Below are 27,754 nucleotides of genomic sequence, written 5' to 3' on the forward strand. Positions count from 1 at the left end.
CCTTTTAGATCCAAATGACGGTTCCAAAGGAGGAAGACGACACGAGCAAAATTGTGCGCCACGAACTGACGCATGTTAGAATGGACACATCGTGCCACGTCGCACAAGTGGGCCACGTCATCTGCCCGGCGCAGTCTGAACATGCAGTCTATGGCCAATCGCCACTGGTCTACGCATCGGCCCACATCGACAGTCTTCGCCATCGCCATCATCGCCGACTCGCCACATCATCGACACTTACAACCCGCTAACTAGACTCTGGCGAGTCTCATTAATACAATTGGGCAGACTCTCAATCGCAGACCACAGCAGAGTTACAACAAACTACGCACAGAAGGCAAACTGTCAGCACACTCACGAAGTCAGCCTGCCCACACCGTGACTTGTCCCGCTCTAGAATCCAGTCATCCCTTCTACACACACAGTCATCCGTGGTCAAAGGGTATATGTCATCCCTTGGCTTTCATCCCTCTAGTGCACCCACAGTTTTGCCATTCCTTCATTATCAATTCTCAGAGGTGAAATAGAACGACCTTCACCTTCAGATTTTAGAGGTGGATTCCCAGGTCAAAAACAATAAATGGCATTCTAATAGACCTCATGTATGCACAAAGATGATGTCTTCCTTCAGCCAACGAACACCCAGCCCTCTTTCTAAAATTATGGACACAGCAAAAAACAAAGCAGTGTGCAGACTTGAACTTCATCAATTCATCCATTCAAAAACTTGGAAGAAATAAGCTTTATCCAAATTTTACAAGACATTTTCACTGAAATGATGAAACCAAAGGCATGACGCTAATTCAGGTCAGCTTTACTGAAAGTTCATAGAAACAAAGTTGTGGGGATATTTTTGCTGAATTCTCAGCAGCTTGTCTTCCTACTAATCAAAATGTACAGAACTGCAAAATCAGACCAGCTGTGTGTAACATAGGTTGAAGTCCAAAAAATACATATGCCAGGAGCTGACTTCCAGATCCACTGTTCCAACGTCTACTGGATGTTCTACTTTGTGGAGTGTTGGAATGCCTTCCCAGCTTACAATATTGTGCTTATACTCATGTGTGTATCATCAACGATAAAAAGATTGAATTCTAGGTTTTTCTTTTACCGTTTGGTGCTGCCATTACAATCTAGCACTTCATTAAAGATGTTGAGGCTTTCAGAAGGATCTAAACTTTTGTAGTAACAAGATTTTGCAGAATCTTTATCTGAGTAACTCAAGTTTCGTTTTCCCCGTACCCATATGGCTCTGCACCTCATGCCATATGCAAAGTAAAGTGTCATATGCATCCTCAACATCAAGTGAGTTACAATTTGACATACTGTGATTCGTATTTGCAAGGACGGTTCGTAACCATTGGTCATGCACATGAGAAAACTGCTCTCGATGAGAAGCGGACTCGAAAGTTGAAGATAGCCTGCACTGAATGAAGTTACGGGCCTCTTCTGCTCGTTTCACTATGGTTCTTGGTATGCCTGCTAATGATGCTACATGTAGCCCATAGCTATCAGGAGAGGCACCTGAAGCAAGCTTGTAAAGAAAGACCAGGCGTCTTTCAAACATAGCTGAATCTTCTTCACCAAAATCTAGGGATTGTGCTAATCTATCTCCCTGGAAGGCAAAAGGCTGCTTTCTGTCCGGACATTTGGAGCCTGAAGTACATTGAAATGCAAAAGACATATGCTGCAGCCTGACAGAAGGGTGAGCAGCAAACTCCTTGGTAAGCGGATGGTAATGTGTTGCAAAGAGCAAGCGACAGTCTACTGTGTCGACCAGATGGCGAAAAACCTAAAAGGAAACCGATACGTCAAAGTATCAGTATGCAAGGTGATCCCAGGATTTGATGACCATTCCAGCTTGGAATCAGAAACAGTCAACTAAAGCAACACAAGAACTATTTTCTTAAGCAAAGACCTTATGTCTCACTTTCCTTCATAGATTTTAAACTTATGTTAATCCACATACTGTACAAAATTTGAACTAAGAGGTGATGCTGGTAGTGTTAAGAGAGCTACTTACAGCATATGCAATTGCATAGCCATCAAACGTAGAAGTTCCTCGTCCAAGCTCGTCCAGGATGACCAAGGAGTTTCTAGTGGCGTACCTTAATACAGACGATGCCTCCATACACTCCACCATGAAAGTACCTGAAAACCAAAATTTTTACTGACACTGCAAACATGGCCTGGGCTTACTTACGAAAGGGGTACTTTGATCAGGTATTCAATATACATCCACGTTTGATGGCAATGATAGAGTTAGTCAGATCACTCACTTTCGCCCATCATAATTCGATCACTAGCACCAAGCCGTGTGAAGATAATATCCACAGGTGACAAAACACAAGACTCCGCAGGCACATAACAGCCAAGCTGTCAATCAAAGATCACATTAGCAACGTATCGCTTTTCAAGATCATTACTTTATTCGCTTGTGAAAAACATAAGAGAGCATATGCCTTGATTACACAAATAATGGCAAGAAAGCAGAAGCCAAAAGACACCATTCCTTTGCTATCTGCAAGCGATAGCAAGGAAGAAAGCTTAAAATACTGGAGTGCTAACATAAAATACAACCGCCCTTGCAACTTCAAGTCACTATGCAGATTCATGCTTGTGATATAGGTAGCAATAAGATATACTGTTACGTTCCAGTTAGAATGTAGCAGGACCTTGGATGGACTAGTGACAGAAGTCCTTAGGGAGACCGGTGTTAATGTATATAAATGTAAATACTTGGTTGTTGTGTAGTGTTAAATATGGTTCGGTCAAGGATTTACTATCAATGTCTTTGATGATGGGGTCTTCGATGACGGCATCCTGAGACAACTAGAAAGCCCTAGGAACCTCCATCCTCATTAACGTTGGTTAATTTCTTAGGCATGCACTTAGGGGTAAGTGCCTAGGGGCAAGATGTAGTTAATAAATTAAAGAACGAAGCAAAGGGACACATTTTTCAAACGAAAACCCTCATGACCTTGAGTTAATCCATGTTCAACAACCACTTCACCAATTCACGGCTCCAAGTAACCTACTCACTTTCCTTGTCCTCGCTCACAGCTCTGATACATAATTGTAAGGATTGAGTTTCCTACCATCTTCAAATCATCACAGGTTTCTAAGACTAGATTCTCCTCAAGTCATAACCCAATTTGGGTGCTTCATGCATCAATCGTCAATCACACACGTTTTCTCCTTTGCAGTGTGTGACAAAACACTCCCCAAATCCCTAGAAGGCCCCATTCTATTCCTAGCCACTTGCCAGTCTTGATCTCCCCCCCTTTCATCACAAATTAGTTCCCCATTGCTCTCAGAGCATCAGGCTGGTCAATGGGAGGGGCTTTTGCGGATGACGAGTACAATCGTGTTAAGCGCATGCATGACCATTGACACTTCGCTCAAACTAGTGTGGACAAGGCATTTTGAGATAGATGCACTCATTCTGTTGTCTTGCAATTGAGTTTCCAAATAGTCGTTCAGCCAAGGAAATTTTTTGTTTTGTTTGTAGGCAAATCAACCCATGGTTGCTAGATGGTAGCTTGCTCTTGAACCACAACCAACCTTGGAGAAGAAGACGCACACAAGCTTCCTTCTTTATGAAGGATTGGGAGCATAATACAATGACGAAGAACAGGTGGGTAATGCGAAGAAATTGAAAGGAGCGGTTTTTGGCATATTTTCCTCTGACTTTCATTTTGATCTTATCATTCATCCAAAACATGTAATTTCTGACTTAAATAAATTAAGGTAAAGGACAGGGTATCTTTATCACTATATCTCAAAATTTATCAGGGTATACTTTGCTTCCGATAAGTTCCTCTGCATGAGATACCAATACTCATCCCACGCTCTAGAAGCTTCATCTAGAGGTAGAAATTGTTGAGCTTTATGTGATCTTATACGCTGATCTCTAACTACCATAAGCACTTAGCAAACTCCCACCGTCTAGTTGCCTCATTAGGCTTCTATGAACTGGCCCACTTGTCCTCTAGAACCAAGCAACAATCAATGCACAACCCAAACAAGTTGCAACGCAACAAACCCTGCTGACACCTCTTGCAGATGTCTAACTGTCAAATTTTCCCAACCCTCTGCACCTGATCACAACCAGACAGATGTGGACGAACAACACATACTAACTTATTTACCGGTCTTCATCACACAAATAACTGTTAGAATATGAAGCCAAGTTGAGTCAATTTGGTGTGTTCTAGTGTGTTCTAGTGTGAGTTCTAGTCTACTGTGTTCTATGGATGCCAAGTGTCACATTGGAGTTATCCCATATACACTATGGCTTTCTAGAGTCTAGTGTCACACTATATAGTGTTGTACTTGTCTTGAGTCATTCACATCAGTCAACATCAAGCTATCAATACATCGTGAGTATTTTGGTTATTGCCTTGCAATAGTACTTTCTTTCCTTTCCATTTGTCTTTCATTATGCTTTCCATATTTCCATTCCATTCCTAGTGTCTCTTCATTTGGTATCAGAGCCTTCCTTCCTCCTTGCTTCTCCATGAGGTAGAGGGTGGCCGGAAAGAGAAGCTGCCCTCTCTTCACTTGGAGGAGCTCCCCTTCCCTTCTCCCTTCTTCCTTTGCCTCTCCATCTTGAGCTCTACTCCTCCTACCCAAGTGTCACGGGGGCGTGAAATTCTAAGTACTTTAATGTACTACAAGACCGTGACAACTTTGGTTTTAAAAGTCCAAGCGTGGGCTTAATAATGTGTAATTAAACGCGGCATGGTGCCTAGCACATAAGCGTAATTAATCCCTAGCTCCAAAGGCATTCCAAGGAATTAAAAGAGTGGTTGTTGGGAAATGATGATGTGGCATTTTTAATGGGCCCTCTAGGAAATGATGATGTGCCATTTTTAATGGGCCCCCTAGAGGGCCATGTACCTTCAATGGCCCCCCTAGAGTTCCAGGTGGCTCTAGTGCCTTCTACATGCTCCTTTGCCATTCCTGGACCTTCCTGGGCCTTCTAAACTCACATGTGTGGTTTTCTCTCTCATCGTCTCCCTTTGTTAAGATTTTGGACTGGTTTTTCAGCCTCCTTCAGCTGAATTCCGTTTTTCTTCATAACTCCTCACCCGTTTGGATTCCTCAACTTCCGTTTGGCCTGATGGCTTCCCCTCTACCTCCCCTTCGTGGTGATATGCTTTTCCCTCTGTGCGTTTGGTAGAACGGGTAGAGCTGAGCACTTCTTTTGCTGGTCGAATTTGCAAAAGTGGCTTTTTTTAGACCTTTTTGCTTCTACCGCCTCCTGGGCCTCTCCTCTTGCAAAGCTACAGCTTTTTGTTGAATTTCGAGTGGTCCCACGCGCTGGTTGACTGGTTTTTCTCAATTTTGGAAGACTTTCTGGCGATGAAACTTCTCTAAAACCTTCTCAATGCATTCCTCTCTGAAGCACGCTTCTTTTGAGCCCAAGAACTCCCACTTCTTCGCGACAGAAGTGCTTCTTTTCGCATTTTTCAGTGGAATTCTTGCTGGTCGGCTCTTGTAAATGCTCTTTCTTCATGCCTTTGCACTCCTCTTTGGCTGAGAATGTAATTGAGCATGGGCTACTATGTCCTCTTGGCGATTGAGGACTTGGTTCGAGTTTTCAAGGCTTGGTGAGTTGTGATTTTGCTACTGCAATTTCTTTTTGCCATAAGCTATTGGTTGGCCTCGTGTGCCGCCTCTTTCTTGGCTCACAGGTGCCCAGGCAGTGCTACATGAGTCATTCTTTGGTTGGGTACTTTGTTGATTTTGTTTTGGAGCTTTGAAAAGCTTTGTGAATGCCATCTGGAAACCACTCAAAGAGAGTGCAGCTAGGGTGCAGTGTGATTGCATCTGGACAGCCAATGGAATTGCACTCGGAAAAGAGAATGCCTTTGGGTTGAGCCTATGGGTTAAGTGCACTTATGTGATGGTGTTCTATGCTTGAAAGCCTTGTGAAGGCTTAGTGAATCGGGGCTGCGTGCTCAGTTGCAGGGAAGGTCTCCCAGATGTAACTCGTAATCATTTCACTGTGAAATATAAAGAAATACCGAAAGGGGCGCCACGGTGTTTGGGGCCAATTGGGTGCACTTGTCTATGTCTGTTGAGCAGGGGCATTCTAGCCTCCATCCCTTTTTCAGTGGTTTTGTTTGTGAACAAATGGGTAAATGCCAAATGGTGATCATGCAATGGTTAATGGTTGTGATCTATGCTTTGTGAGCTGTAAATAAGTGCTGAAGTGATTATAGGTTTAGTTCCACTACCCTCTGAGTGATTAGAGGCCAGTTTCATTGATTCCATTGCCGAGTTACCACACACTCTTTCTCAAGAGGTGAGTCTCGGTAGTTTGGTGGAAGGATATGTTTGCTGCACTTTTTGACAGCTGAATATTACAACCATAAACATGGTGAGTACCCATGAGCAAGAGAGCTCCACAACTCCTCAAAGGAGAAGGCAGGAAAGCCTTAATGATCCAGCTAGTGTACAACTGCAGGGAGCACAACAAATGCCTTTTGAGCAGGCCACACATGAAGCTACAACTGAGCTCAACGGTGATACTAGTTCTAGCAGTGAGTCAGATGATGCTACTATGTTGAATGCACAGCTTGCAAGTGCAGTGACTGCTTTGACTCAGCTGGCTCAAAATTTGGCTCAGATTGTGCAAACAAATGCCAAGAAGAAGAAGAAATCAAGAAAGCACGAGCACGGAAAGAGTGAATACACACATGCATCAGCTTCTCATGGCGGACCGCACACTCATGCATCAATTTCCCATGAGGGACAGCCATCAAAAATGACTCAGAAAGTGACTTCCAAGAGAGAGGAATCACCCAAAAGAGCACTTGAGAAAGAGGTACAAAAAGTACAGCCAGTACAACAGTATGAGCAGCTAGCACAAGGCCTTGGTGGGTACTTCTACTCCTCAAAATAATAATGTGCAGTCCATAAATGTGGCTCAACCACCTCAGCCATATTTGAGGCGGCAACCTGAATATTTTGGTACAGATTCTATCTTTGATGCTATGTTGATTTCACCGCCAATTGGGCATAGAAAGCAAGCCATGTATGACAATGTGGAAATGCAGCCAGGCATGCAAGCCACATCATATGCTCCCATGTCTAATGTTCAGCCAAGCATGGCTCTCCCTAGTGAAGGGAATGCTGCAAATATACAGCCATCTTTGGGACAGCCAATATCAAATGTATATAAAGAATTTAAGGATGGTGGTTCTCATGTCAAGTTTGATACATATAATGGAGTACAGGACAGGTACAAAGCCCTCACATTCCTTCAACAATTTGATGCTGCATTTCTTGGGGGTTTGTTTACAAAAGCATCCAAGATGAGGAAGGTTGCCACATTTTTGAAAGGCAATGCACTTAAGTGGTACACCAACCTTATGCTTCATGGAGATGCACCTGCTACTTGGCTGGAATTTAAGCAAGTGTTCTCTTCTACTTGGCTTACTCCAACTTTTGAAGTTGAAGTACTTTCACACTGGCATGACTTATCATATAAACTTTGCAAGAATCTTGATGATTACACCCAGAGGTTTTGGGATATTTGCTGCCATTGAGCTCTTACAGGCATGTTTCTTTGAAAGAGCAAATGGAGAGGTACTATTGTGGATTGCCTAGTGAGCTACGTGATTATTGCATCAAAACCAAGGTGGGTTCTATGACTCAATTAATTGAGAATGCAAGGACAGCATATGCATGGATGCAGAAGAAGAATTTGGGCTTTATGGACAGCAAGAAAGAAGACAACAAACGGGCTGCCAAACACCAGGATAAGGACATCAAATCTGAAAATAAAAACTATGGCAAACGACCGTTTCAAAAGGGAGGAAAAGCCCAATTTAAAGCTGGTCAAAGGCGTGGACAACCTAATAAACAGCCCCGTACCAAGTTATCTGATGAAGAGAAAAAGTCACTCATGGAGCAAAACAAATGTTTTATATGCAAAGGAGAGGGACACTGCTCTTATGATTGCCCATTCAAGAAAAGAGACAGGTCAGATGATGATAAGAATGGTGATAAGAAGGCTGATCGGAAGGGCAAAAAGCCTAAACCTTCCGCAGGACTTCTTCCAGATGTGATTGGGAGTTTGCCACATGCACATGATGAAGAGGAAATGAAAAAGACTGAGATGCGCAGAGCATGGGGAAAAATCATAAATCAGAATTGTTTGTTTTTCTTTGATTCTGAGGCAAAGGCAAATTTCATAACTCCTGATATGGCAGGAAGGCTTGGCATCAAGCCTGAGAAAATGGGGCCATCTGGCATGTGTGATATGGCCAACCCTGAACTCAACACACCTGTCACTCCTATCATTGGCAAGTTGAGGATGCATATCCAGGGATATCAGGATGCAGAGGACTTCTACATTATGCCTTTGCCAGAGTGTGATGCTTTGCTTGGGATGCCTTGGATGTACAGGGTGAGGGCTGATGTGCAAATGAGAAACAAGAAGATTTCTTTAACTCATAGAGGCAAAAATCATGTACTTGATGTAAAGTTGAAAGGGGAGTCCATCCCTCTGTAGTTTCAGCTTCTTGTATTTCCAATGTAATAAAGCATCATATTTCAACGTACTTGATTTTTGTCAAAGAGGACAGCCAACCAGTTCAAGAAGGCTCTACTCTTACTGCTTTAGATAGAGAAAGGGCTGCTTTTATTTCAGATTTTCAGGATTGTTTCTCAGATGCACTTCCTCAAGAATTACCTCCCAAGAGGCCCGAGGATCATCAAATTGATATAATTCCAGGAAGCTCACCGCCTAATATACCTCCCTATCGTGTCAGTAAGGCACAACACGAAGAGATAATGTCACAAGTGAAGATACTCTTGGAAAAGGAATTAATACAACCAAGTAATTCTCCTTACTGTTCCCCTGTGTTGCTTGTGCAAAAGAAGGATGGGAGTTGGAGAATGTGTATTGATTATAGGGCTTTGAATAAAGTCACAATTAAGAACCGTTTTCCAATTCCACGCATTGATGATATATTGGATCGGTTGGAAGGTTCCTCAATGTTCAATCGTATTGACCTTAAAAATGGATACCATCAGATAAGGATACGGCCTGAAGATGTCTACGAGACTGCCTTCCGCACTTCATTTGGCTTATATGAGTTCCTTGTGATGCCTTTTGGTTTGACTTATGCACCTGCCACTTTCAATAGAATGATGGACAGAATTTTTAGAGCACACAGAAAGTTTGTGGGCACTTTCTTCGATGACATCATTGTGTTCTCTAAAAATGAGCAGGAGCACAAGAAACACCTCACTATTGTGTTTCAAGAGTTGAAAAGACACAAGCTATCAATAAACACCAAGAAAAGTGAGTTCTTTATGCATGAGATTCATTTTCTCGGTCATATAGTGTCAAAGGATGGAGTCAAGATGGATCCTGCAAAAGTTGAGGCCATAAGGAGTTGGCCAATTTTGAAAAATCTGCATGAAGTCAGAAGCTTTCTTGGGTTGTGTTCATACTATTGGAGGTTTATAAAGTACTTTGCAGAAATTGCTTCTCCCTTGCATGCTTTACAAAAGAAAGTTGTACCGTTTCAGTGGGGACCAAAGGAAAATGCAGCTTTTCAAGAGCTAAAGCAAAAGTTGTGTTCTGAACCCATTATTATCTTGCCAGATCTTGCAAAACCCTTTGCTGTAACTTGTGATGCATGTAGGAACAGCATAGGAGGCACTTTGATGCAGGATGGCAGAGTGGTTGCATATGAGAGTAGAGTTCTCAAAGATGCTGAATTGTACTTGCAGACATACGAGAAGGAAAGGTTAGCACTGATACATGCTTTGACCACATGGAAACATTACCTTCTTGGAGCTGATTTTTATGTGCAGACAGATCATCAGTCACTTAGATATTTTCTCACGCAGAGAAAATTATCTGAAAAGCACATGAGATGGGCTAACTTCCTCTCAATGTTTCATTTTCAAATTGTACATGTGCCGGGTAACAAAAACGTCGTGGTTGATGCACTTTCCAGGAAACCACAGCCTGAAGCAGTCTCCAAGAAACCCAGTGTTTCAGCAATGAGCATTGCTTACAACAATGTGTTAGATGTGATGAAAGATAAGTATGTTAATGATGCTGATTTTTCAACTATTTATGATCAGCTTTCTGATGGTCAAAGGCATGATCACTATATCTTGAAAGAGGGTTTCATTTTGATGCATGGACAACTCTGTGTCACTGATCAGATGCGACAAAAAGTCATAATGGAAAGTCATGCTCCTCCATATGCAGGACATAGGGGAATTACAGCAACAATTACAGCAATGGAGCAATACTTTTATTGGCCATCTTTGAGGAAAGATGTGGAAGAATATGTGAGAACATGCATGGTTTGTCAGAAAGTAAAGTTTGACAGGCAGAAGGCACCTGGGTTGTTACACCCTTTGCCAATTCCGGATAGACCATGGCAAAGCATAGCTATGGATTTTGTGTTTGATCTTCCACGTACTCCTACTGGACATGATGGATTGTGGACAATAATTTGCAGGTTTAGCAAACAAGCCCACTTTGTGCCAGTAAGAAAGAAAATTACAGCAGATCAAATGGCCAAATTGTTTTTGCAGCATGTCTTCAAGTATCATGGGATGCCTGAATCCATAATTAGTGATAGAGATCCGAGGATGACCAGCCTCTTTTGGAGAGGACTGTTTGAAAATATGGGCACTACGCTGAATTTTTCGTCATCTTTTCACCCTCAGTCTGATGGACAATCGGAGCAGGAAAACTCTACCATCTTGGATATGTTTAAATGCTATGTCTCAGACCACAAAAGCAAATGGGAGCATTATTTGCCTTTGCTGGAATATGCTTACAATAATACGGTGCACACATCCACAGATAAAGCACCTTTTGAAATAGTGGAAGGTGCCAGGAAGATACCTCCCATTTTGCATACAAAAGAGAAAATCTTCGAAGCTGATCGTTTTATGGAAAGCCTTGAAGAGGCTTACAAGAAGATCAAATATGCCTTGCAAAGAAGTCAAGACAAGCAGAAAAGAGCAACAGATAAGCACCGCAGGGAATTGGTATTCACAGAAGGTGATTGGGTTTTGCTGCGTTTTCAGAAGGCAAGGCTGAAAAATAAGAAAGGCAAGGAAAGGTTGTACACAAAGATGAACATGCGTTACTATGGTCCTTTCCAAGTTTCTCAAAAGATAAACGAGGTAGCTTACAGGCTGAAGTTGCCTCCGCATTGGAAGATACATAATGCCTTTCATGTGAGCTTATTAAAGCAATATCATGGCGATATTCCCGAGTGTCTTCGTCGAAACTTGAGAGACCGCTTCATCATTTGGGACCCACTCCTTCATTACACAATTAGTATATACTGTGAGGTGCAGCCTGAAGTGAAAGAACAGGATGAACTTCTGGTCCCAGAGCAGATTTTGGCACACACGGATAGAAAGCTCAAAGGTAAAGTTATCCGTCGCTACTTGGTAAAATTTCAAAATTACCCATCACTTGATGTGAAATGGATGGAGGAAGGTGAACTAGCAGATTCACCTGGGATATTGCAGCTTTACCTTGATGCTTTCCAATTAGAGCCGACTGCGGTCCGGGCTCCTACACGTAGTTCAGCAGAGCGAGCATCTGGAGCATTACCTGGTGTTCGAGAGGGGGGTAGCACCTCCACTCCCTCAGTACATACGGGCTCACCGTGATTTCATGAGGTCCCTTGATGACACTGTATGTTTCATCCGAGATAGTGAGACTCATTCGGATAGCCATAGCTATGAATGATGTTCCCAATGATGATCTTGGTTGCACTGTGAGCTAAGTTGTCTCGACAGTATTTCTACTGTGAGACTTCATGATATTGATGCATCTTGACTATTGATCGCCGAGGATCACATAGATTTTGAGCAGTGTATATGGCAATGTATATGGATGGATGCATGCCTCTCCTAGCCATATTTTCACTGTCTCTGTATACTATAGCTGCGGCTTTCTTGTATACTCTTTTATGCTATATTTCATGCTCGCTCCTATGTTTTGAGGCAGCAAACTGTGGTTTGCTGTTTCAAGAGAGGGATATGTCACAAGGGCGTGAAATTCTAAGTACTTTAATGTACTACAAGACCGTGACAACTTTGGTTTTAAAAGTCCAAGCGTGGGCTTAATAATGTGTAATTAAACGCGGCATGGTGCCTAGCACATAAGCGTAATTAATCCCTAGGCCCAAAGGCATTCCAAGGAATTAAAAGAGTGGTTGTTGGAAAATGATGATGTGGCATTTTTAATGGGCCCCCTAGAGGGCCATGTACCTTCAGTGGCCCCCCTAGAGTTCCAGGTGGCTCTAGTGCCTTCTACATGCTCCTTTGCCATTCCTGGACCTTCCTGGGCCTTCAAAACTTCACACGTGTGGTTTTCTCTCTCATCTTCTCCCTTTGTTGAGATTTTGGACTGGTTTTTCAGCCTCCTTCAGCTGAATTCCGTTTTTCTTCATAACTCCTCACCCATTTGGATTCCTGGACTTCCGTTTGGCCCGATGGCTTCCCCTCTGCCTCCCCTTCGTAGTGATATGCTTTTCCCTCTGTGCATTTGGTAAAATAGGCAGAGCTGAGCACTTCTTTTGCTGGTCGAATTTGCAAAAGTGGCTTTTTCTGGCCCTTTTTGCTTCTACCGCCTCCTGGGCCTCTCCTCTTGCAAAGCTACAGCTTTCTGTTGAATTTCGAGTGGTCCCACGCGCTGATTGACGGGTTTTTCTCAGTTTTGGAGGACTTTCCGGCGATGAAACTTCTCCAAAACCTTCTCAATGCATTCCTCTCTGAAGCACGCTTCTTTTGAGCCCAAGAACTCCCACTTCTTCGCAACAGAAGTGCTTCTTTTCGCATTTTTCAGTGAAATTCTTACTGGTCAGCTCTTGTAAATGCTCTTTCTTCATGCCTTTGCACTCCTCTTTGGCTGAGAATGCGATTGGGCATTGGCTACTATGTCCTCTTGGCGATTGAGGACTTGGTTCGAGTTTTCAGGGCTTGGTGAGTTGTGATTTTGCTACTGCAATTTCTTTTTGCCATAAGCTATTGGTTGGCCTCGTGTGCCGTCTCTTTCTTGGCTCACAGGTGCCCAGGCAGTGCTACATGAGTCATTCTTTGGTTGGGTACTTTGCTGATTTTATTTTGGAGCTTTGAAAAGCTTTGTGAATGCCATACGGAAATCACTCAAAGAGAGTGCAGCTGGGGTGCAGTGTGATTGCATCTGGACAGCCAATGGAATTGCACTCGGAAAAGAGAATGCCTTTGGGTTAAGCCTATGGGTTAAGTGCACTTATGTGATGGTGTTCTATGCTTGAAAGCCTTGCGAAGGCTTAGTGAATTGGGGCTGCGTGCTCAGTTGGGGATGGAGGCTAGAACGCCCCTGCTTTGTGAGCTGTAAATAAGTGCTGAAGTCATTAAAGGTTTAGTTCCACTGCCCTCTGAGTGATTAGAGGCCGGTTTCAAGCCTCACCATCGAAGACCTCGAGCCTCAACAAGGAAGGACCATCTGGAGCTGCAGCACCCACCAATGCTCAGCCAACTGAGCCGCCTCTCTGCCCGCCATCCTGCGGATCTTCTGCCCGCTCCTCTGTTCGCCCCAGCATTCTGCTCACTCTTCTACCCGCCTTTGCTACCGTACCACGAAGCTGCCCACGCAGCTCTTGCTGGCCATACCACGCATCTCTTGCTGCCCTACCACGAAGCTGATGCTGACCCAAAGCTGCCCACGCTGCTGCTGTGCTCTCTGGAGTCTGCCCACGCTGCTGCTCCTGCAACAGTCGCCAAATCCACCACCATTTCTCTGCTAAGTGCCTGCAATGAGTTGCTTAAATGCCCGCATTTTTTTAACAGCTCAAATGTGCCTCTGAATTCTCTCTCCCTCGCATTCCCAACATTGGCATTGGTCTTCTACTTCCTGACATTGCTCTCTCACTTGGCCTAGTGACATTGTCCTCTCTCACTTGGCCCGGAGAGATTGATGTAAGCTCCCGAGAACTCCCGAGCATGACACGGCCCGGCATCGACCTATGATTTCCCATACCAATTGTTGAGCTGTGGTTATTTCTCGACTATCGATGATTGCTTCTCTGAGTTCTCGTGGTGCCCGAGCTTCACATTGATTGACTCTTTGAGTGCTCGTGACTTCCCTGATATTACTTATCTGATTAGTGCCTGAGGTTCTTCGCATTGATCGGCTTTCTGATTGCTCGTGGTACCCGAGGCCTCTACATCAACTTTTGGGTGACTCTCCATCTTCTATTTTGAGAGTCATGCCATGATTGCTCCATGTAGCTACCCCATGGACTTCACCAACACATATTTTGGGGCACCCATGCCTAGTGCTTCATCGACATAGTCATCGGCTAGCAAGGATGTGCACATATGTGCAGTGGCTACTTGGAGGACATCTCTTACTCCTAAGAGATCTATTTTTTATTACTGCTACAGCTTGATGTATTTTGGGATCCTCTGGCCTGGGTAGTCCCCCTAAAATGATATGTATTGAGTAATTTGTTTTCATTGAGTCTATAAGGTACTGAGTCTTAGACAGTCCTCCTAAACTAATGTTATATCTTTTATGAGTGGTGTGTGACTTCATCCCGGTTTCCCGTTATGAAGCCAAGGAGGGATGTACTGTGGGAGCCATATGTATTGGCTTTGATAGGTCTATTTGTTTATCACGCCTGGCTTGAGAATTCCAGGATGTTGGTACATTGGTCTCCTAGACCTCTGAGTTGGTCATGCATCCATGCATGATGAGCCTCTGTAGATGAGATTTCTATGTTATGCTTACTAGCCTCTAAGCCATGCTCACTTGCCTCTGAGATTATGTGGGAACCATGTCTAGTTCTAGACCAACATGCACAGTTTTGATGACCGTCATTGTCATGTTCTGTTCTTGGTTCCATTCCAGTAGTCTCTCACCTTACCTTCGTGGAGAGGTGTTGAAATATGAAGCCAAAGTGAGTCAAAAATGAGTGTACTAGGTGTCTAGGGGGTGTTTTATAGTCTAGTGAGTTGTAGATCCCATATACACTATGGCTTTCTAGAGTCTAGTGTCACACTATATAGTGTTGTACTTGTCTTGAGTCATTCATCAATCAACATCAAGCTATCAATACATTGTGAGTATTTTGGTTATTGCCTTGCACTTGTACTTCTTTCCTTTCCATTTTGCCTTTCATTATGCTTTCCATATTTCCATTCCGTTCCTAGCTAGCTACCATGTCTCTTCAATAACTACATGGCCCAATGCGAAGCAAAACAATTCAACAACTGCATACATCAATTTCCTGATGATGTGGTTGTTTCAACTATAGATTTTTCAGCACTATGCATTCAAGGAGCAAAATGACATCTAGTCCATGCACTAGCACTCAAGTCAGATAACAATTTTTGTACACATAACGTACTATTTCACATTCCGCATTCCCCCTATTTTACATTCCGCAATTTGCATTCTGCATTCCACATTCCACATTCCGCATTTCCTCCGTTTTGTATCCCACATTCCCTCTTTTTTGCATTTTGCATTCCAGATTTTGTATTCCGCATTCCCTCTTTTTTTGCATTCCCTCTTTTCCTCTTTTGCATTTCGCATTCTGCATTCTCATGTTAATTAATTTCAAGCTTCTCATGTAATTAGTTTTGTTAATTCAACACATATTAATTCCAATTTTTTCTTTTTGATTTTATTTGTGTCCCTTAAAACGCACCAAAAAACATTTCGTCAAGCCAAAACATGACAAAACGTTTCTACAAAATGTGTGGAGCGTTGCAACTTCCAAACAAAAGTTATTTAAAAAAAGTTTTACACTTTTTTTCCCTTATTTTTTCTTGAATTTTTAAATTTTAGATGGTTGTTTTTGTTAAAGAGAGAGGGCTTTATTGTGCGTGTGCCCAATCAGGAAGGTAGGATAGGTGGAGGCCTGGTTAGGCTAGCTATGCTGGCTAATAGGGCTGAGTTGGGAGCCCAAATTGGGCCTCAACCAGGGCAGGTTACCAGATTTGACTGGTCGGGTCAACCCAAACCTTGTTGGGTCGGGTCAGCCAACCCTCTGGTCGGGTCAAGGCTGACCTATTGGTCAATCTATATGACCAGCCTTGCTGGCCGACCAGGTTGGCTAGGGGGGCCTAAAAAGGCTCCCCCCTTCTCCACACTTGGTGTCTTGCACATTGATTCCCTTTGAGTATCCTCCCTCCCTCCGTCCCTCCCCCGAGAGAGAGAGAGAGAGAGAGTTTGTTTGTCGTAGCCCATCATTCATTCATTGTAGCGTGCTCGTTGTTCATCGTAGCCCTCTACCTGTTCGTCATTGTCATAGCCCCCATCCCTCAACCCGTCCTAGCCGCCCATTGGTTGTAGCCCTCTCTCTCTCTCTCTCTCTCTCTCTCTCTCTCTCTCTCGGACCACTTCCTTCGGATCTCAGAGGATGGATTTGTCATTCCACCAGGCTACACAGGTATCCACATGTCCCACTCACTGAGGATTGCCCTTGGCCAGCTTAGAGTCTCTTCGCATCAGCTCGAGATAGAGGCTGGTAGGATGCGACGCATGGAGGATGGACGTCGTCCAGGCCGAGAGACCAGGATCTGCCCTTGTTGCACCATGGGAGAGGTGGAGTCAGAGGAGCACTTCATTTGCAGATGCCCGCTATATTATGAGATCAGAGGGAGATTCCACTGTCTCTTCACGGATGGCTTTGGACCTCTCTCACGAGTGATGGATTATGAGGATCAGCATTGCCTAGCTCTTTATGTCAGGGAGGCCACTATGCTTCGACGACACTACCTCAGAGACCATCAGCACAGACCGGAGCGTGATAGAGCCCAGCCCGATAGAGCTCAGACACACGCTATACCAGATGACAGGTATCAGGAGGAGCACGAGGAGGTCAGAGCTCACACAGGACACATGCCTCCACCCTGTGGATGTACATATGAGATGGTTTGTAGACGCCGCAGGATCTTGTTACATAGGGGACGTACTCGCCGCTTCATCTCCAGACGATCCAGGATGATGGCAGCTTTTCGGAGGAGACTTACTCATGGAGATCTCGCCCTACCAGCCGCTCACCTCACTTTTGCTCAGATTTGTACTCTCATAGCAGGAGGCAGAGTCGATGGACAGGATTTCTAGTATTATTTTGGTTCTCAGACTCCGTGATACATGGACTTGTATCTTTGCATTGACATATTGTACTCATCCCCCCATTTTGCACCCAGGGGCGGTTTCCTTGCATCTAGCTTACTCTCTTCTTTGTGGCACGTTGATTTTGTGCTATCTTGTACGCAGAGTTCTTGATGTCCCATGGGCCCATTTTGGCCTTTAGTGGACAATAATACACTTTCTTTCTTTCTTTCTTTCTCTCTCTCTCTCTCGCAGACATTAATAGACTTTCTTTCTTTCTTTCTGTCAGCCCCTTGGTTGTGTTTGTATCCCTAGATCTATATGCAATTGCTATTGCCCTAGTAAGGAGTCTCACTTGGAGCTTTCTCACATACACAATGGGGGAATACACACAAAGGTGGAGGCTGAAAACAGTTTTCCTCTTCTTAGTTATGAAAGCCAAAAGAACTCTCTAAGTACAAAGGAATAGGTGAACCCTATATGTGGGTCTCAAACCAAACTCAACTAACCTAGGTGGCCTACTAACTGAGCCACTAACTAGAGTACATAAAGATAGCTATCATCCAGCTATTATTCATGGGCGGTGTACCAACTGCATCTACAGCTAACAAGTCAGTGACATAAATGCACAATGGTCACCCTGGCATATCACGAGTGGAGCTCGATATCTCAACAAATTATTCATTTTTTTGTCAAAATAAACGTTGATATGTATAGTTACCAGTGTTGATAATACTATTGGAAACAATTTTTTGTACTAATATCCATGCCTTTGAGCCCCTCTCTCTCTCTCTCTCTCTCTCTCTCTCTCTCTCTCTCTCCATGCTGCTCTCTGCTCCCTCCCGCCATGCTGCTGCACCTCCTCACCATGCTACTGCACCTCCACGCCACACTGCTCACACCACGCTACTCCCCACCATATTGGCTTCGCCTAGCTCCACCCTGCCCGCCATGAGCCTTCACGCCTTGCTGCTTACTGCACCACGCTTTTGCTGCGCTACGCTGGTGCTGTCTGCTCACCTCCCCGCCACGCTAGTTGCTTGCTACTCTTCGCTCGCCCCCTCCCCCATACTTGCTTGCTGGCTGCCTCCCATCCAAGCTGTGCCTGCTCCTCCAAAAAGGTCACGGGTCACGGGAGCCCTCTCCTCTATCGCAGGACCGAGACGCTTGCTGCCGGGGTACCAAGGGCACTTGTGTTAGCCCCGAAGCTTCAAAGCAGCCCCACGGGCTGCTCAGCTTCGCCATAAGGGGCCCCGAGGCCCCTAGCACCTGTGCACTGCTTGTGAAGCAGCCTTGAGCTGCTAGACATCAAGGCTGACCTTGGTGGCCAGCCCCCTCAAGACCTCAAGGCCCGCTTACCACCTCCTCAACCCTCACAATCTACACCGAACCTATACCTACAAGAAGATTAGCAAACCACTCAAGAAAGGACCAAGAAAGGCTGCCAATATGGGAGCAAAAGAGAGCTCACCAGACCAGAAAACAAGGGGTGAGAAGGACCGGAAGTATAGCCTCATCTGGAAGAAGGTGGAGAAAATAGAAGACCCGAGTGCCAAGGCTTGCATATCAACACTCAAGGAAATAGGCAAGATGCAAGACACTGAAATTGAATGCCTATGCAAGAAGCTGAGAGAGACTAGAGGAGACGAGCTCTCAAACCTCCGAGCCCAAATGCAAGATGAAATGAAGAAATGGCAAGAGGAGATGCAAACCAAATGGACATGTGAAAAAGGTAAAATGTTGCAGGACATGAATTGTGCTCTAGGTGAAAAAACCAGTCATTCGGCCTCTCAGGTTGAGATATTAGAAGCCCAGGTTGTTGCCCTTAAAGATGAGAATGACAAACTGAAGGCAAGTGCACACTGGGAGGAAGGGGAGTTTCAGCCACCGTTATACGAGGAGCTGAACACCATTAAAGAAGAAATACAACAGCTCAAAGATGCAAAGGGGGTGCCAGAGGAAGGATGCAAGATCATTGATGTGCTGAAATCAGAGAATGAACAGCTGAAAAAGAAACGGCAGCTTTGCAAACAACGGTACAAGGGAAACATGCTGATTTCATACAACAATTCACAAAGGGGAAGGCAAGCATGCTTGCATGGAAAGATGTGCTAAAGAAAGACACGACACCAAAGAAAAGGGAGCTCATCTCTGAGACACTTGAAGAAGAAAAACAACCGGGAAGCAAGACTTTGAATGTGCTGGTCAGAGGTCTACCTGTAGGTGATAGCCCCATGTCAGATGCCAAAACCCTCTTTGACAAGATGGGAATCAGCCTTACTTGTGAATCAGCTTGGAGAGTGGGTAAAGCAGATGCACCGAAGAGGCCCTTGGTTGTAAAGTTACGAACAGCCACAGATAGATCCACCCTCATGAGTACACGGGCAACACTGAAGGGGACCAAGATCTATCTAGATGAAGATCTCACACTCCTACAGCAGGAGCATAGAAGGGAAGGAATGGTGCTCGTGATGGTTGCAAGACAAGAGGGGCAATGGGCAGTTTACAGAGATGGCAAGGTGACCATTCGAGAGAGGGCAGAAAGAGAAGCACGAGATGCAGGAGAAGGGGACAGCACATGACAGTGTCTAAACAATCGGACGAGTATGCAAAACAAATTGAGGATGGCAGTGTGGAATTGTAATGGCACCCTTTGGTCCAATCCAGGAGGGTTCTTGGAGACATACAGTAACAGAGATATGGTCTTCTACACCGAGACACACGAGAGCCCAAAGAGAGGGCTGCTCACCATGACAGGATACACATGGGAGTCTGCCCATATGAGGGAACTGAGGAGGGATAGTGGAGTACGAGGTTATGGGGGTGTGGCTGTCCTCTTCAAATCAGCTCTCAGGCCACTCCTTTCAGTGGTTAGGAAAGAGGAACATGCACGGCACATGTGGATTAGAGTTCAAATACCAGAGGCACAACCGATCTTCATTGCGGTGTGCTACTTTCCTCCACATACATCATTATATGCACGTGAGGTTGCCATAGAAGGGAACAGCTTCTATGAGAATATACATGATGATATCACAGATTCTCTAGACAGGGTGACACCCTCCTCCTTGGTGACTTCAATGCACGCACAGGGGACAACCAAGTGGGACTACTTGACTTTACATTCGATTCCCTCATAGTACCAGAGTTAGATGCAACTGAGCTCGGGATAGTGAGACACTCAGCAGATGCTCCACACATGACAGGGTATGGGTGGCACCTACTTGTGATGGGAGCAGTATATGATCTGATCATATACAATGGCCTTCAAAGATGGCCATCATCCACTGGACTCACTTGTTTCCCACATGGGGGGGGGGACAAGCACAGTGGACTACCTAATGGGCTCCCTTGCCTTCACACCTCAGTTTTCACTTTGTAGTATCCCCTCCGCCACTCGGTGTTGATCACTCATACCTAGCATTCTATATTTCCACTATCAGGCCAGTCACAGAGAGAGTCCTCCATGTGCCCACTCGGATCCATGTTCACTTTGACTGGACTCTCGATCCAGTCTACGTGAGTCACTTAGCTCCAGAGCTTCCGACCTTACACGGAGCGGAGTTAGACCTTGCTCAAGTTTCAGCCACTTTGGCTTCAGTGGTACACGAGGCTGCCATCATATCTTTCCCTACGACCCGACCCACACATGCCTCAACTGGGAAGATGCCTCAGAACCCTTGTATGATGATGAGTATAAGGAGATGAGAGCTCACCTCACATGCCAGAAGGTCTACACTTGCTTTGTGGACTTTCGGAAGGCTTTTGACACAGTCCCTCACTCTCACTTGATCAGGCGGCTACAAGAGTTGCATCTCCCAGAGGTCATGATCTGGGGAGTGATGAGTCTATATGAGTCTGTCAGAGGGCGAGTCCGTGCTCTTGGGGGGCTATCGGATTGGGTTGAGAGCACCATAGGGGTGAAGTAGGGCTGCCCCCTCTCACTGACTCTCTTCGGGCTATACATTGATGAGATCACATCCTTTGTTAATCGCCTAGGAGGAGAGGGCTCCCTATTGGCTGATTTGATGGTACAAATACTACTTTATGCAGATGACATAGTCCTCATTTCTTCCTCAGCCGAGGGTTTGCAGAAACACCTGGAGGCCATGGAGATGTTCTGCAAAGAGAGGAACCTGACAGTCAACCTTGGGAAAACCAAGGTTATGATCTCAACGCATCCCAAGCAATGCTTCATCAACATCGACATCAACATAGTTTCACTTACCATGGGGAGCTAGTGGAGATAGTGCAATCCTACACGTACCTGGGGGCAATATTCACGAGACCAGGCTTCACGATGACCCATGCCGCCAGAGCACGACTCACATGAGGGAAGGGTGCCCTGGCCTGATTAGAGAGACAATGCTTCCAGGCGCACTTCCACGATCCACCGACAAAGGGCTAGCTTTTTTACACACTCGTGAGACTGATTGCCATGTTGGAGGGACCTTTAAACTACCGACTAGAAGGGATTTGAGAGGCTACAAGTGATCTTGGGATCTAGGATGATTCGGAGTAAGCCTTCAGTTCCCTCCACTAGGAATTTCAATTCCCCAAGTCCCGCCCCATGGCCGGACCCTCGCGCCCCAGAGGCTCAAGACCAGTCACGCGTAAATTACGAGAGTCGCAAATCAAAAGTCCCATAATTTCACGTCCTCGTGACAATTGCCCACAATGACAAGATACACATGGGAGTCAGCTCATAGGAGGGAGTTGAGGAGAGATAGTGGAGTACAAGGCTCTGCGGGAATAGCTGTCCTCTTCAAATCACCACTCATTTGTGGTACGAAGAGAGGAGCATGCACGACACATATGGATACGAGTCCATCTGCAAATGCCCAACTTATCTTTATTGTAGTGTGCTACTTTCCTCCCGACACGTCATCCTATGCACGAGAGGTCACAACAAAGGGACACATCCCATATGAGACGATCCATAATGACATCACGGAGTTCTCCAGACGAGGAGACACCCTCCTACTAGGGGATTTCAATGCATGGACAGGTGATAGACAGGTAGTCTTGCTTGACTTCACAGATGACAAAGATGCCCACATACTCCCAAAGCTAGATGCAACTGAGCTAGGGATTTAGATGTCTCACTGGTGACAGGATATGGACGACATCTACTTGAGCTGGGGGTAGTCCATGACTTGATCATCTATAATGGTCTTCAAAGATGGCCATTATCTGGAGGACTCACTTGTTTCCCACATGGCGGTGAGTCAAGTACTATGGACTACCTACTAGGCCTACTAGCCTTTGTCTCGCAGATACATGTCTTCGTTGTACCCCACCCCCACTAGGAGCCAGTGCTAGCCGAAGAATCATCAATCGGCTCTACCGATGCTGTACAAAGAAACAAAAACTCTTCTTGAGATTTTCGAATCTCCATTGCGGAAACCAACGGTCCTTGAGGTATATCCTTTTCACCTCATAAGACATACAGCACATCATTCATTTTGAATTGATAAATGTGCTTTTTCCAATCTATGGCTGGATTCTTTCTAGAATGCCAAGCCTTATCCAGGGCTATGTCTGCATGAGCAAGCTTAGTCATTTCAAAATCAAGCTTCTCAGCATAGTCCTGAATTCGAAGCTCCATCTGGGTAACCCTTTGGTCCCATACTTCAGTTGAACTTCCATCTGTCATTCTGACTGTATATGCATAGTCAGATGGGCTAGTCTTTAGTTTCAACCTCTTTACAAGCTTGGAGTCAATTACATTTTGCGTTGACGCTGAGTCAAACAACACAATGACATCATGATTAGCTACTTGCCGTTTCGTCTTAATTAACTCCGTATCATTAAAGGCTGTCTATCCCGTTGTTGCGGGCTTTGACAGGATATTATCACGTGCACTAGTTACTAACTTAGCAACAGACACACACAACAAAAAAGGTACTGACCTTTGAGAAGATCCCGCTAGCTGAATCTGCATCTGTTCTGCTCTGGGACTTCCCTCCATTTCCACGTCGCATTCTGAGATCACCATCTCAGCCATCCGACGATCCTTGTTTCGTGGACAATCTTTCCACTGATGAGGCTGAAGGCATCCAAAACACAAGCCTTCTCTCCTCGCTTTTTCCCTTTGCTCTGGGTTCAAAGAAGACTTCGACCAAGCCCGGGCTGCCATTGGTATTACTTTTCTTTTCATTCCAATGGTGGTACTTGATTTTGGAGTCTCAACTGGTTTCGCCTGCTTGGTTTGACCACTAGGCTGTAAGGCACTCCCTTTACCAATCCACTTCTTCTTAAACCCAATTTTCTTCGGGTACTCATATCGAGTCCCAACCTGCACAAACCCACTTGGTCCGTTCCCTTTTGCATCCTCATAGTTCAGGGCTATGGCAATTGCTTCATCTAGCGTGTTCGCATACTTAGCCCGAACTTCCATCTTGATCCGATCATTCAATCCAAAGATAAAATCTTTTACCTGGATTGACTGAGGTAGAGGTTCATCAACCTTCATTACACTTTCTCTAAACTTATCAGTGTATTCTGCCACCGATAAATTTCTCTGACGAAGGTTTCAATACTGATCCCAAGCTCAGGATGCTTCGTCAGGAGGTAAGAAGTGTTTTCTAAACTCTTTTTTAAACCCCTCCCAAGTAGTGGATGCCAATCCATCTTTCTATTGTTTTATCCACCACCTATCCGCTGCCTCATTAAACATATGGGTGGCCTCGCAGATTTTCTTCATATCATTCCTGATTTCACAAATGGTGAATGCCTCGTCCCATTTGTGTAACCAGGTCTTTATGATATCGGAACTACGGTCAGACATCCGACCAGAATACTTTTCTGGCCTATAATTGGCAATATTAGGCACCTTAGCCCTCCTAGGCTCAACCGTATGAATAGTGGACTCCGGTTCCATTGGAGATTTACCTTTCTCTTCACGCGATGGTCTAGCAGACATACTATGTATCATTTTCCTAAGCTCAGATTGCCCTACATTTGCTTGTAACTGTTGCGCTAAAATCTATTGCAAGGCATCCTCTAACATTGCAATTCTGCCAGATAGTGTATGACCTGCTGGGCGCGACACCTGCGGGGTCGGCTGGACTGCCAACTCTACGGGATCCACCCTAGAAGCTTCTTCTTTTACTTCCATTTAGGTCGATGGGTGGGGTTTTTTTTTTTTTTTAAACACCGCCAAGAACTGTATTTACAAACTGCTGTTCAATCTCATAACCACAAAAAGGTGCCTCAACAGGCGTAACCATCAACTGAAATTAGTTGAGAACCAAACCGAAATCTTTTCCCTATACTAGGGAAATATCTGCAATCTGAAATAACTCAAACGCCAAGGCAAATAAACGAGCATATACTCCAACAAAACTTAGAAGGCATAGAGAGCTCCCTGGTTATATTTCTGTAAGCCACTCCAAATCTGCATTTATAATCTGTCCTGAATGGATGATGTGGCTCTCTCTCTCTTTTTTTTTTCTTCTTCTTCAAGGTCCAAGGACCTTAAATGACGTGTCCCCTGTCAATACCACCGTCCCAATGGTTGTCTGCTCCCGGGATCTCCTTCACCAAATTCCACCGGATACTATTGTGACCTTAGGCCCAAGCTAAACTGTTTCATGCTTCAAAATTATGCCCGTAAATAAACGTAATTAACAGCTACACCAAAGTGATCAATTTGATGACAAAAAAGACTGTTCTACGTGACGATTTTACTCACAGACTTCACACATCAATTGACCCACGATACGAACGCCAACCAATCATATAATGTTCCGTCCCAGTCTTCAGTACTAACCAAATTCCTCACGCGATGCCAAGGAGCACCAAACCGTGACCAATGCGTGCGCCACCCTGATATCCTACGAATTAATTATTCGAGCTTGGAGGTTAACAACGTTCTCCATGGTTCTTTGAATTGCGATGACATCCGTGAACAATTAATGCCCTAAATATCACAACAGCTAGTTCCGTAACCACACAGTAGCTCTCGTCGTGCACTGCTCATCAACGCTACCCAGACTGATGAACTACCAAACCACGATCTATGTAGAATTTGGACTCCGTATTGTCCGTCGTCATACGCCCAGCCAATCCCAAACCTCTCGCGATCGCTAGTCTGTAATCCCACTTTTCCAATCACATGTCGCTCTGATACCAAATGATACGCGAAAATCTAGTACGTCTCTGTTTTTTCTCCAAGCACGGGCATAGACACATCGATTATCCTCCCAGCCCACCTCGGTGGTAAAAAATCCACTGTTACGTGAAAGCTCTTGCTTACAAAATTCCACCAAGCCCCAAAATTCCCTAGACGGATCTAGTATGCCACATGTCTTCATTCTAGGGTCCTTCCTTAATGCATCATTTACCCCTCTCTTGGGATATCATTAAAAACATTTGCCCCTTGGCACATTTCATGCATTTAGGTCCCTTAGCCTTAGATCCACCTAGTCTAGTGCCATATCACCCTCACCAAGGACCTTGACCTTGATTCCTTTTTTATCATTTACATGAAGCCCAAACAAATATAATACAAACATTGATCCTTTAAAGGAAAATGCCGACTGACCCTTCCGAGGTCATGTTACCTCAACTTGAGCGTAACAACCCACCTCACACGGGAGCAAGCCTTGGGTCATCTAATGTCATTTGAGACACAGAGGATCTTTCGACGATTGACATGCTGCAAGAGGCGAGCCTTTCTCACACACAAGATGGATGAGATTGCCATATTTTTTTAAGGAGACCCGACCACTGGGGGGGTTTCTATCGGAGGGGAAGCCACCTATCCCCATCACTGACCCAGGTGTGTGGCACACGTATGCATGTTCCCTCTATGATGCCCAGATGCAGACACCACTGGACATGTCCTCTATGCCCAGGCTCGCCACCTGTCACTTGTTTACCACACCAAATGTACGGGCTGCACTCCGTCAACTACACAATCAGAAAGCACAAGACCATGAGGTCCTATGAACTGAGCACTTTGCACATGGGCAGGAGTTTTAGCTCAAGTCCTAGCACAGATGTTCAACCAAGCTGTTTGTCGCAGCTTCCCACTTGCTTGGAGCACCAACACTATTGTGCCATTACACAAAGCCAGGAACCTATGGAGACTGGGAACTACGGTACACTCATGATTGGCCAAGATTTACGGATAGGTATTAGAGAGGGAGCTCAGTAGTCATACGGAGGCTCGGGAGCAACACGCACTAGGACAGGCAGGATTCCAAAGGCAGCACTCTACTCTAGATCACATCTTCACTCTGAGGGCTATCATTGAGGAGGCAAGGTCTAGACACTAGAAAGTCTACACATGCTTTGTAGACTTTCGGAAGGCCTTTGACACTGTCCCGCGATCTTGCATGATCAGGAGACTATATTGCATGTCAGGTTTCTCTCTCTGCAGAACAACTCTAGGGCCTCCAGATGTCTCTGCAGCCCATCCGTCGAAGATGATATAAGGACTATGTCATCAGCCTATAGCAATATTTGTATCATGAGGTTGGCCAATAGTGATCCTCGCCTCCTAGGTGGTCTATGAAGGATGCGATCTCATCGATGTAAAGTTCAAAGAGGGTTGGTGAGAGTGGACAGCCTTGCTTCACCTCAATCGTGCTCTTGACCCAGCCCAATAGACCACTTGGGGCACAAGCTCCATCTCTGACTGACTCATACAGGCTCACCACACCCTAAATCAACATCTCTGGAACATGTATCTCCACCAAGGTTATGGTCTTCAACACCTCACACGTAGTGGCCCATCAACTCAGCTTCACTTACTGTGGTGAGCCAGTGGAGATAGTGCAGTCCTACACATATTTGGGAGCAGTGTTCACAGGGCTCATTTTCACGATGACCCATGCAGCCCAGGCACTACCCACACGCGGGCGGAGTGCTCTAGCTCAGCTAGAGACAATGCTTCCAAGAACACTTCCGAAACCCACCGACAAAGGGATGGCTCTTCGACACACTAGTGCGACCGATTGCTATGTATGCAACACCCTTCTAAGGGAGTGATATATTGACGGCCGACGAGTGGAGGAAATTTGAGTGGATACAAGTGATTATGGGATCCAGGATGATTCGGAGTAAGCCCTCGGTTCCACATGAGATAGTACAGGAAAACTTCGCCATGACTCATCTACAAATTGATGCCATCTTTCAGACAATGACATTCATCCACAAAGTCTAGGACTTACCTCGATGGAGACTACCAAGACTGACCCTGGAGTCATCCAGGCGACTAGTAGAGAGAGGCGCAGACACATGGTATGCACGGATATCCACATGGTTTACCAGACACGGTATTCAGATGGACAAGCTCCCCCTTTTCAGTATAGCATGGACGCACCCCCTGAGTCAATCCGCGAGATGAGATTACCCATATCATACGGTTAGATCTCCTCCAACTCCATACATTTCGAACTTGGGGGCGACTAGGAGCTCCCCACCAAGTCCCAATTCTATCGCAACCACTTCCGGAGAGTATCGGGGGAGGGAATCATCATCAGACCCCCAGTATCTCAAGGACAAGGGAGTCTTGCATGCACTGAGGATCGCCATTGGACAGATGAGTGTTTCATCTCATCAGTTCACGATTGAGATGAGGAGAGCAGCACGCATATCCAGAGAGCAACGGGTCTATATGTTATG

The 27,754-nt window shown here is 45.2% G+C and overlaps 1 protein-coding gene across 2 annotated transcripts in view; it reads right to left on the reverse strand.

Moving 5' to 3' along the window:
* Positions 1 to 802: 802 nt before the first annotated feature.
* Positions 803 to 27,754, reverse strand: part of MSH7 (MUTS homolog 7) — a 64,173-nt gene continuing 37,221 nt past the window's right edge. For both annotated transcript variants that reach the window (XM_087384496.1, XM_087384495.1), the window contains 3 exons: positions 2,280 to 2,376; positions 2,024 to 2,151; positions 803 to 1,792 (listed from right to left, as the gene is read on the reverse strand). In XM_087384496.1, the coding sequence (XP_087240622.1) occupies positions 1,208 to 1,792; positions 2,024 to 2,151; positions 2,280 to 2,376 (810 nt within the window). In that variant the 3' untranslated portion in view covers positions 803 to 1,207. The remainder of the gene's footprint in view (positions 1,793 to 2,023; positions 2,152 to 2,279; positions 2,377 to 27,754) is intronic.

Source organism: Dipteris shenzhenensis, chromosome 14 (assembly GCF_047967505.1).
Source record: "Dipteris shenzhenensis isolate YYH24624 ecotype China chromosome 14, Dip_SZ_1.0, whole genome shotgun sequence".
NCBI classification, from domain to species: Eukaryota; Viridiplantae; Streptophyta; class Polypodiopsida; order Gleicheniales; family Dipteridaceae; genus Dipteris; species Dipteris shenzhenensis.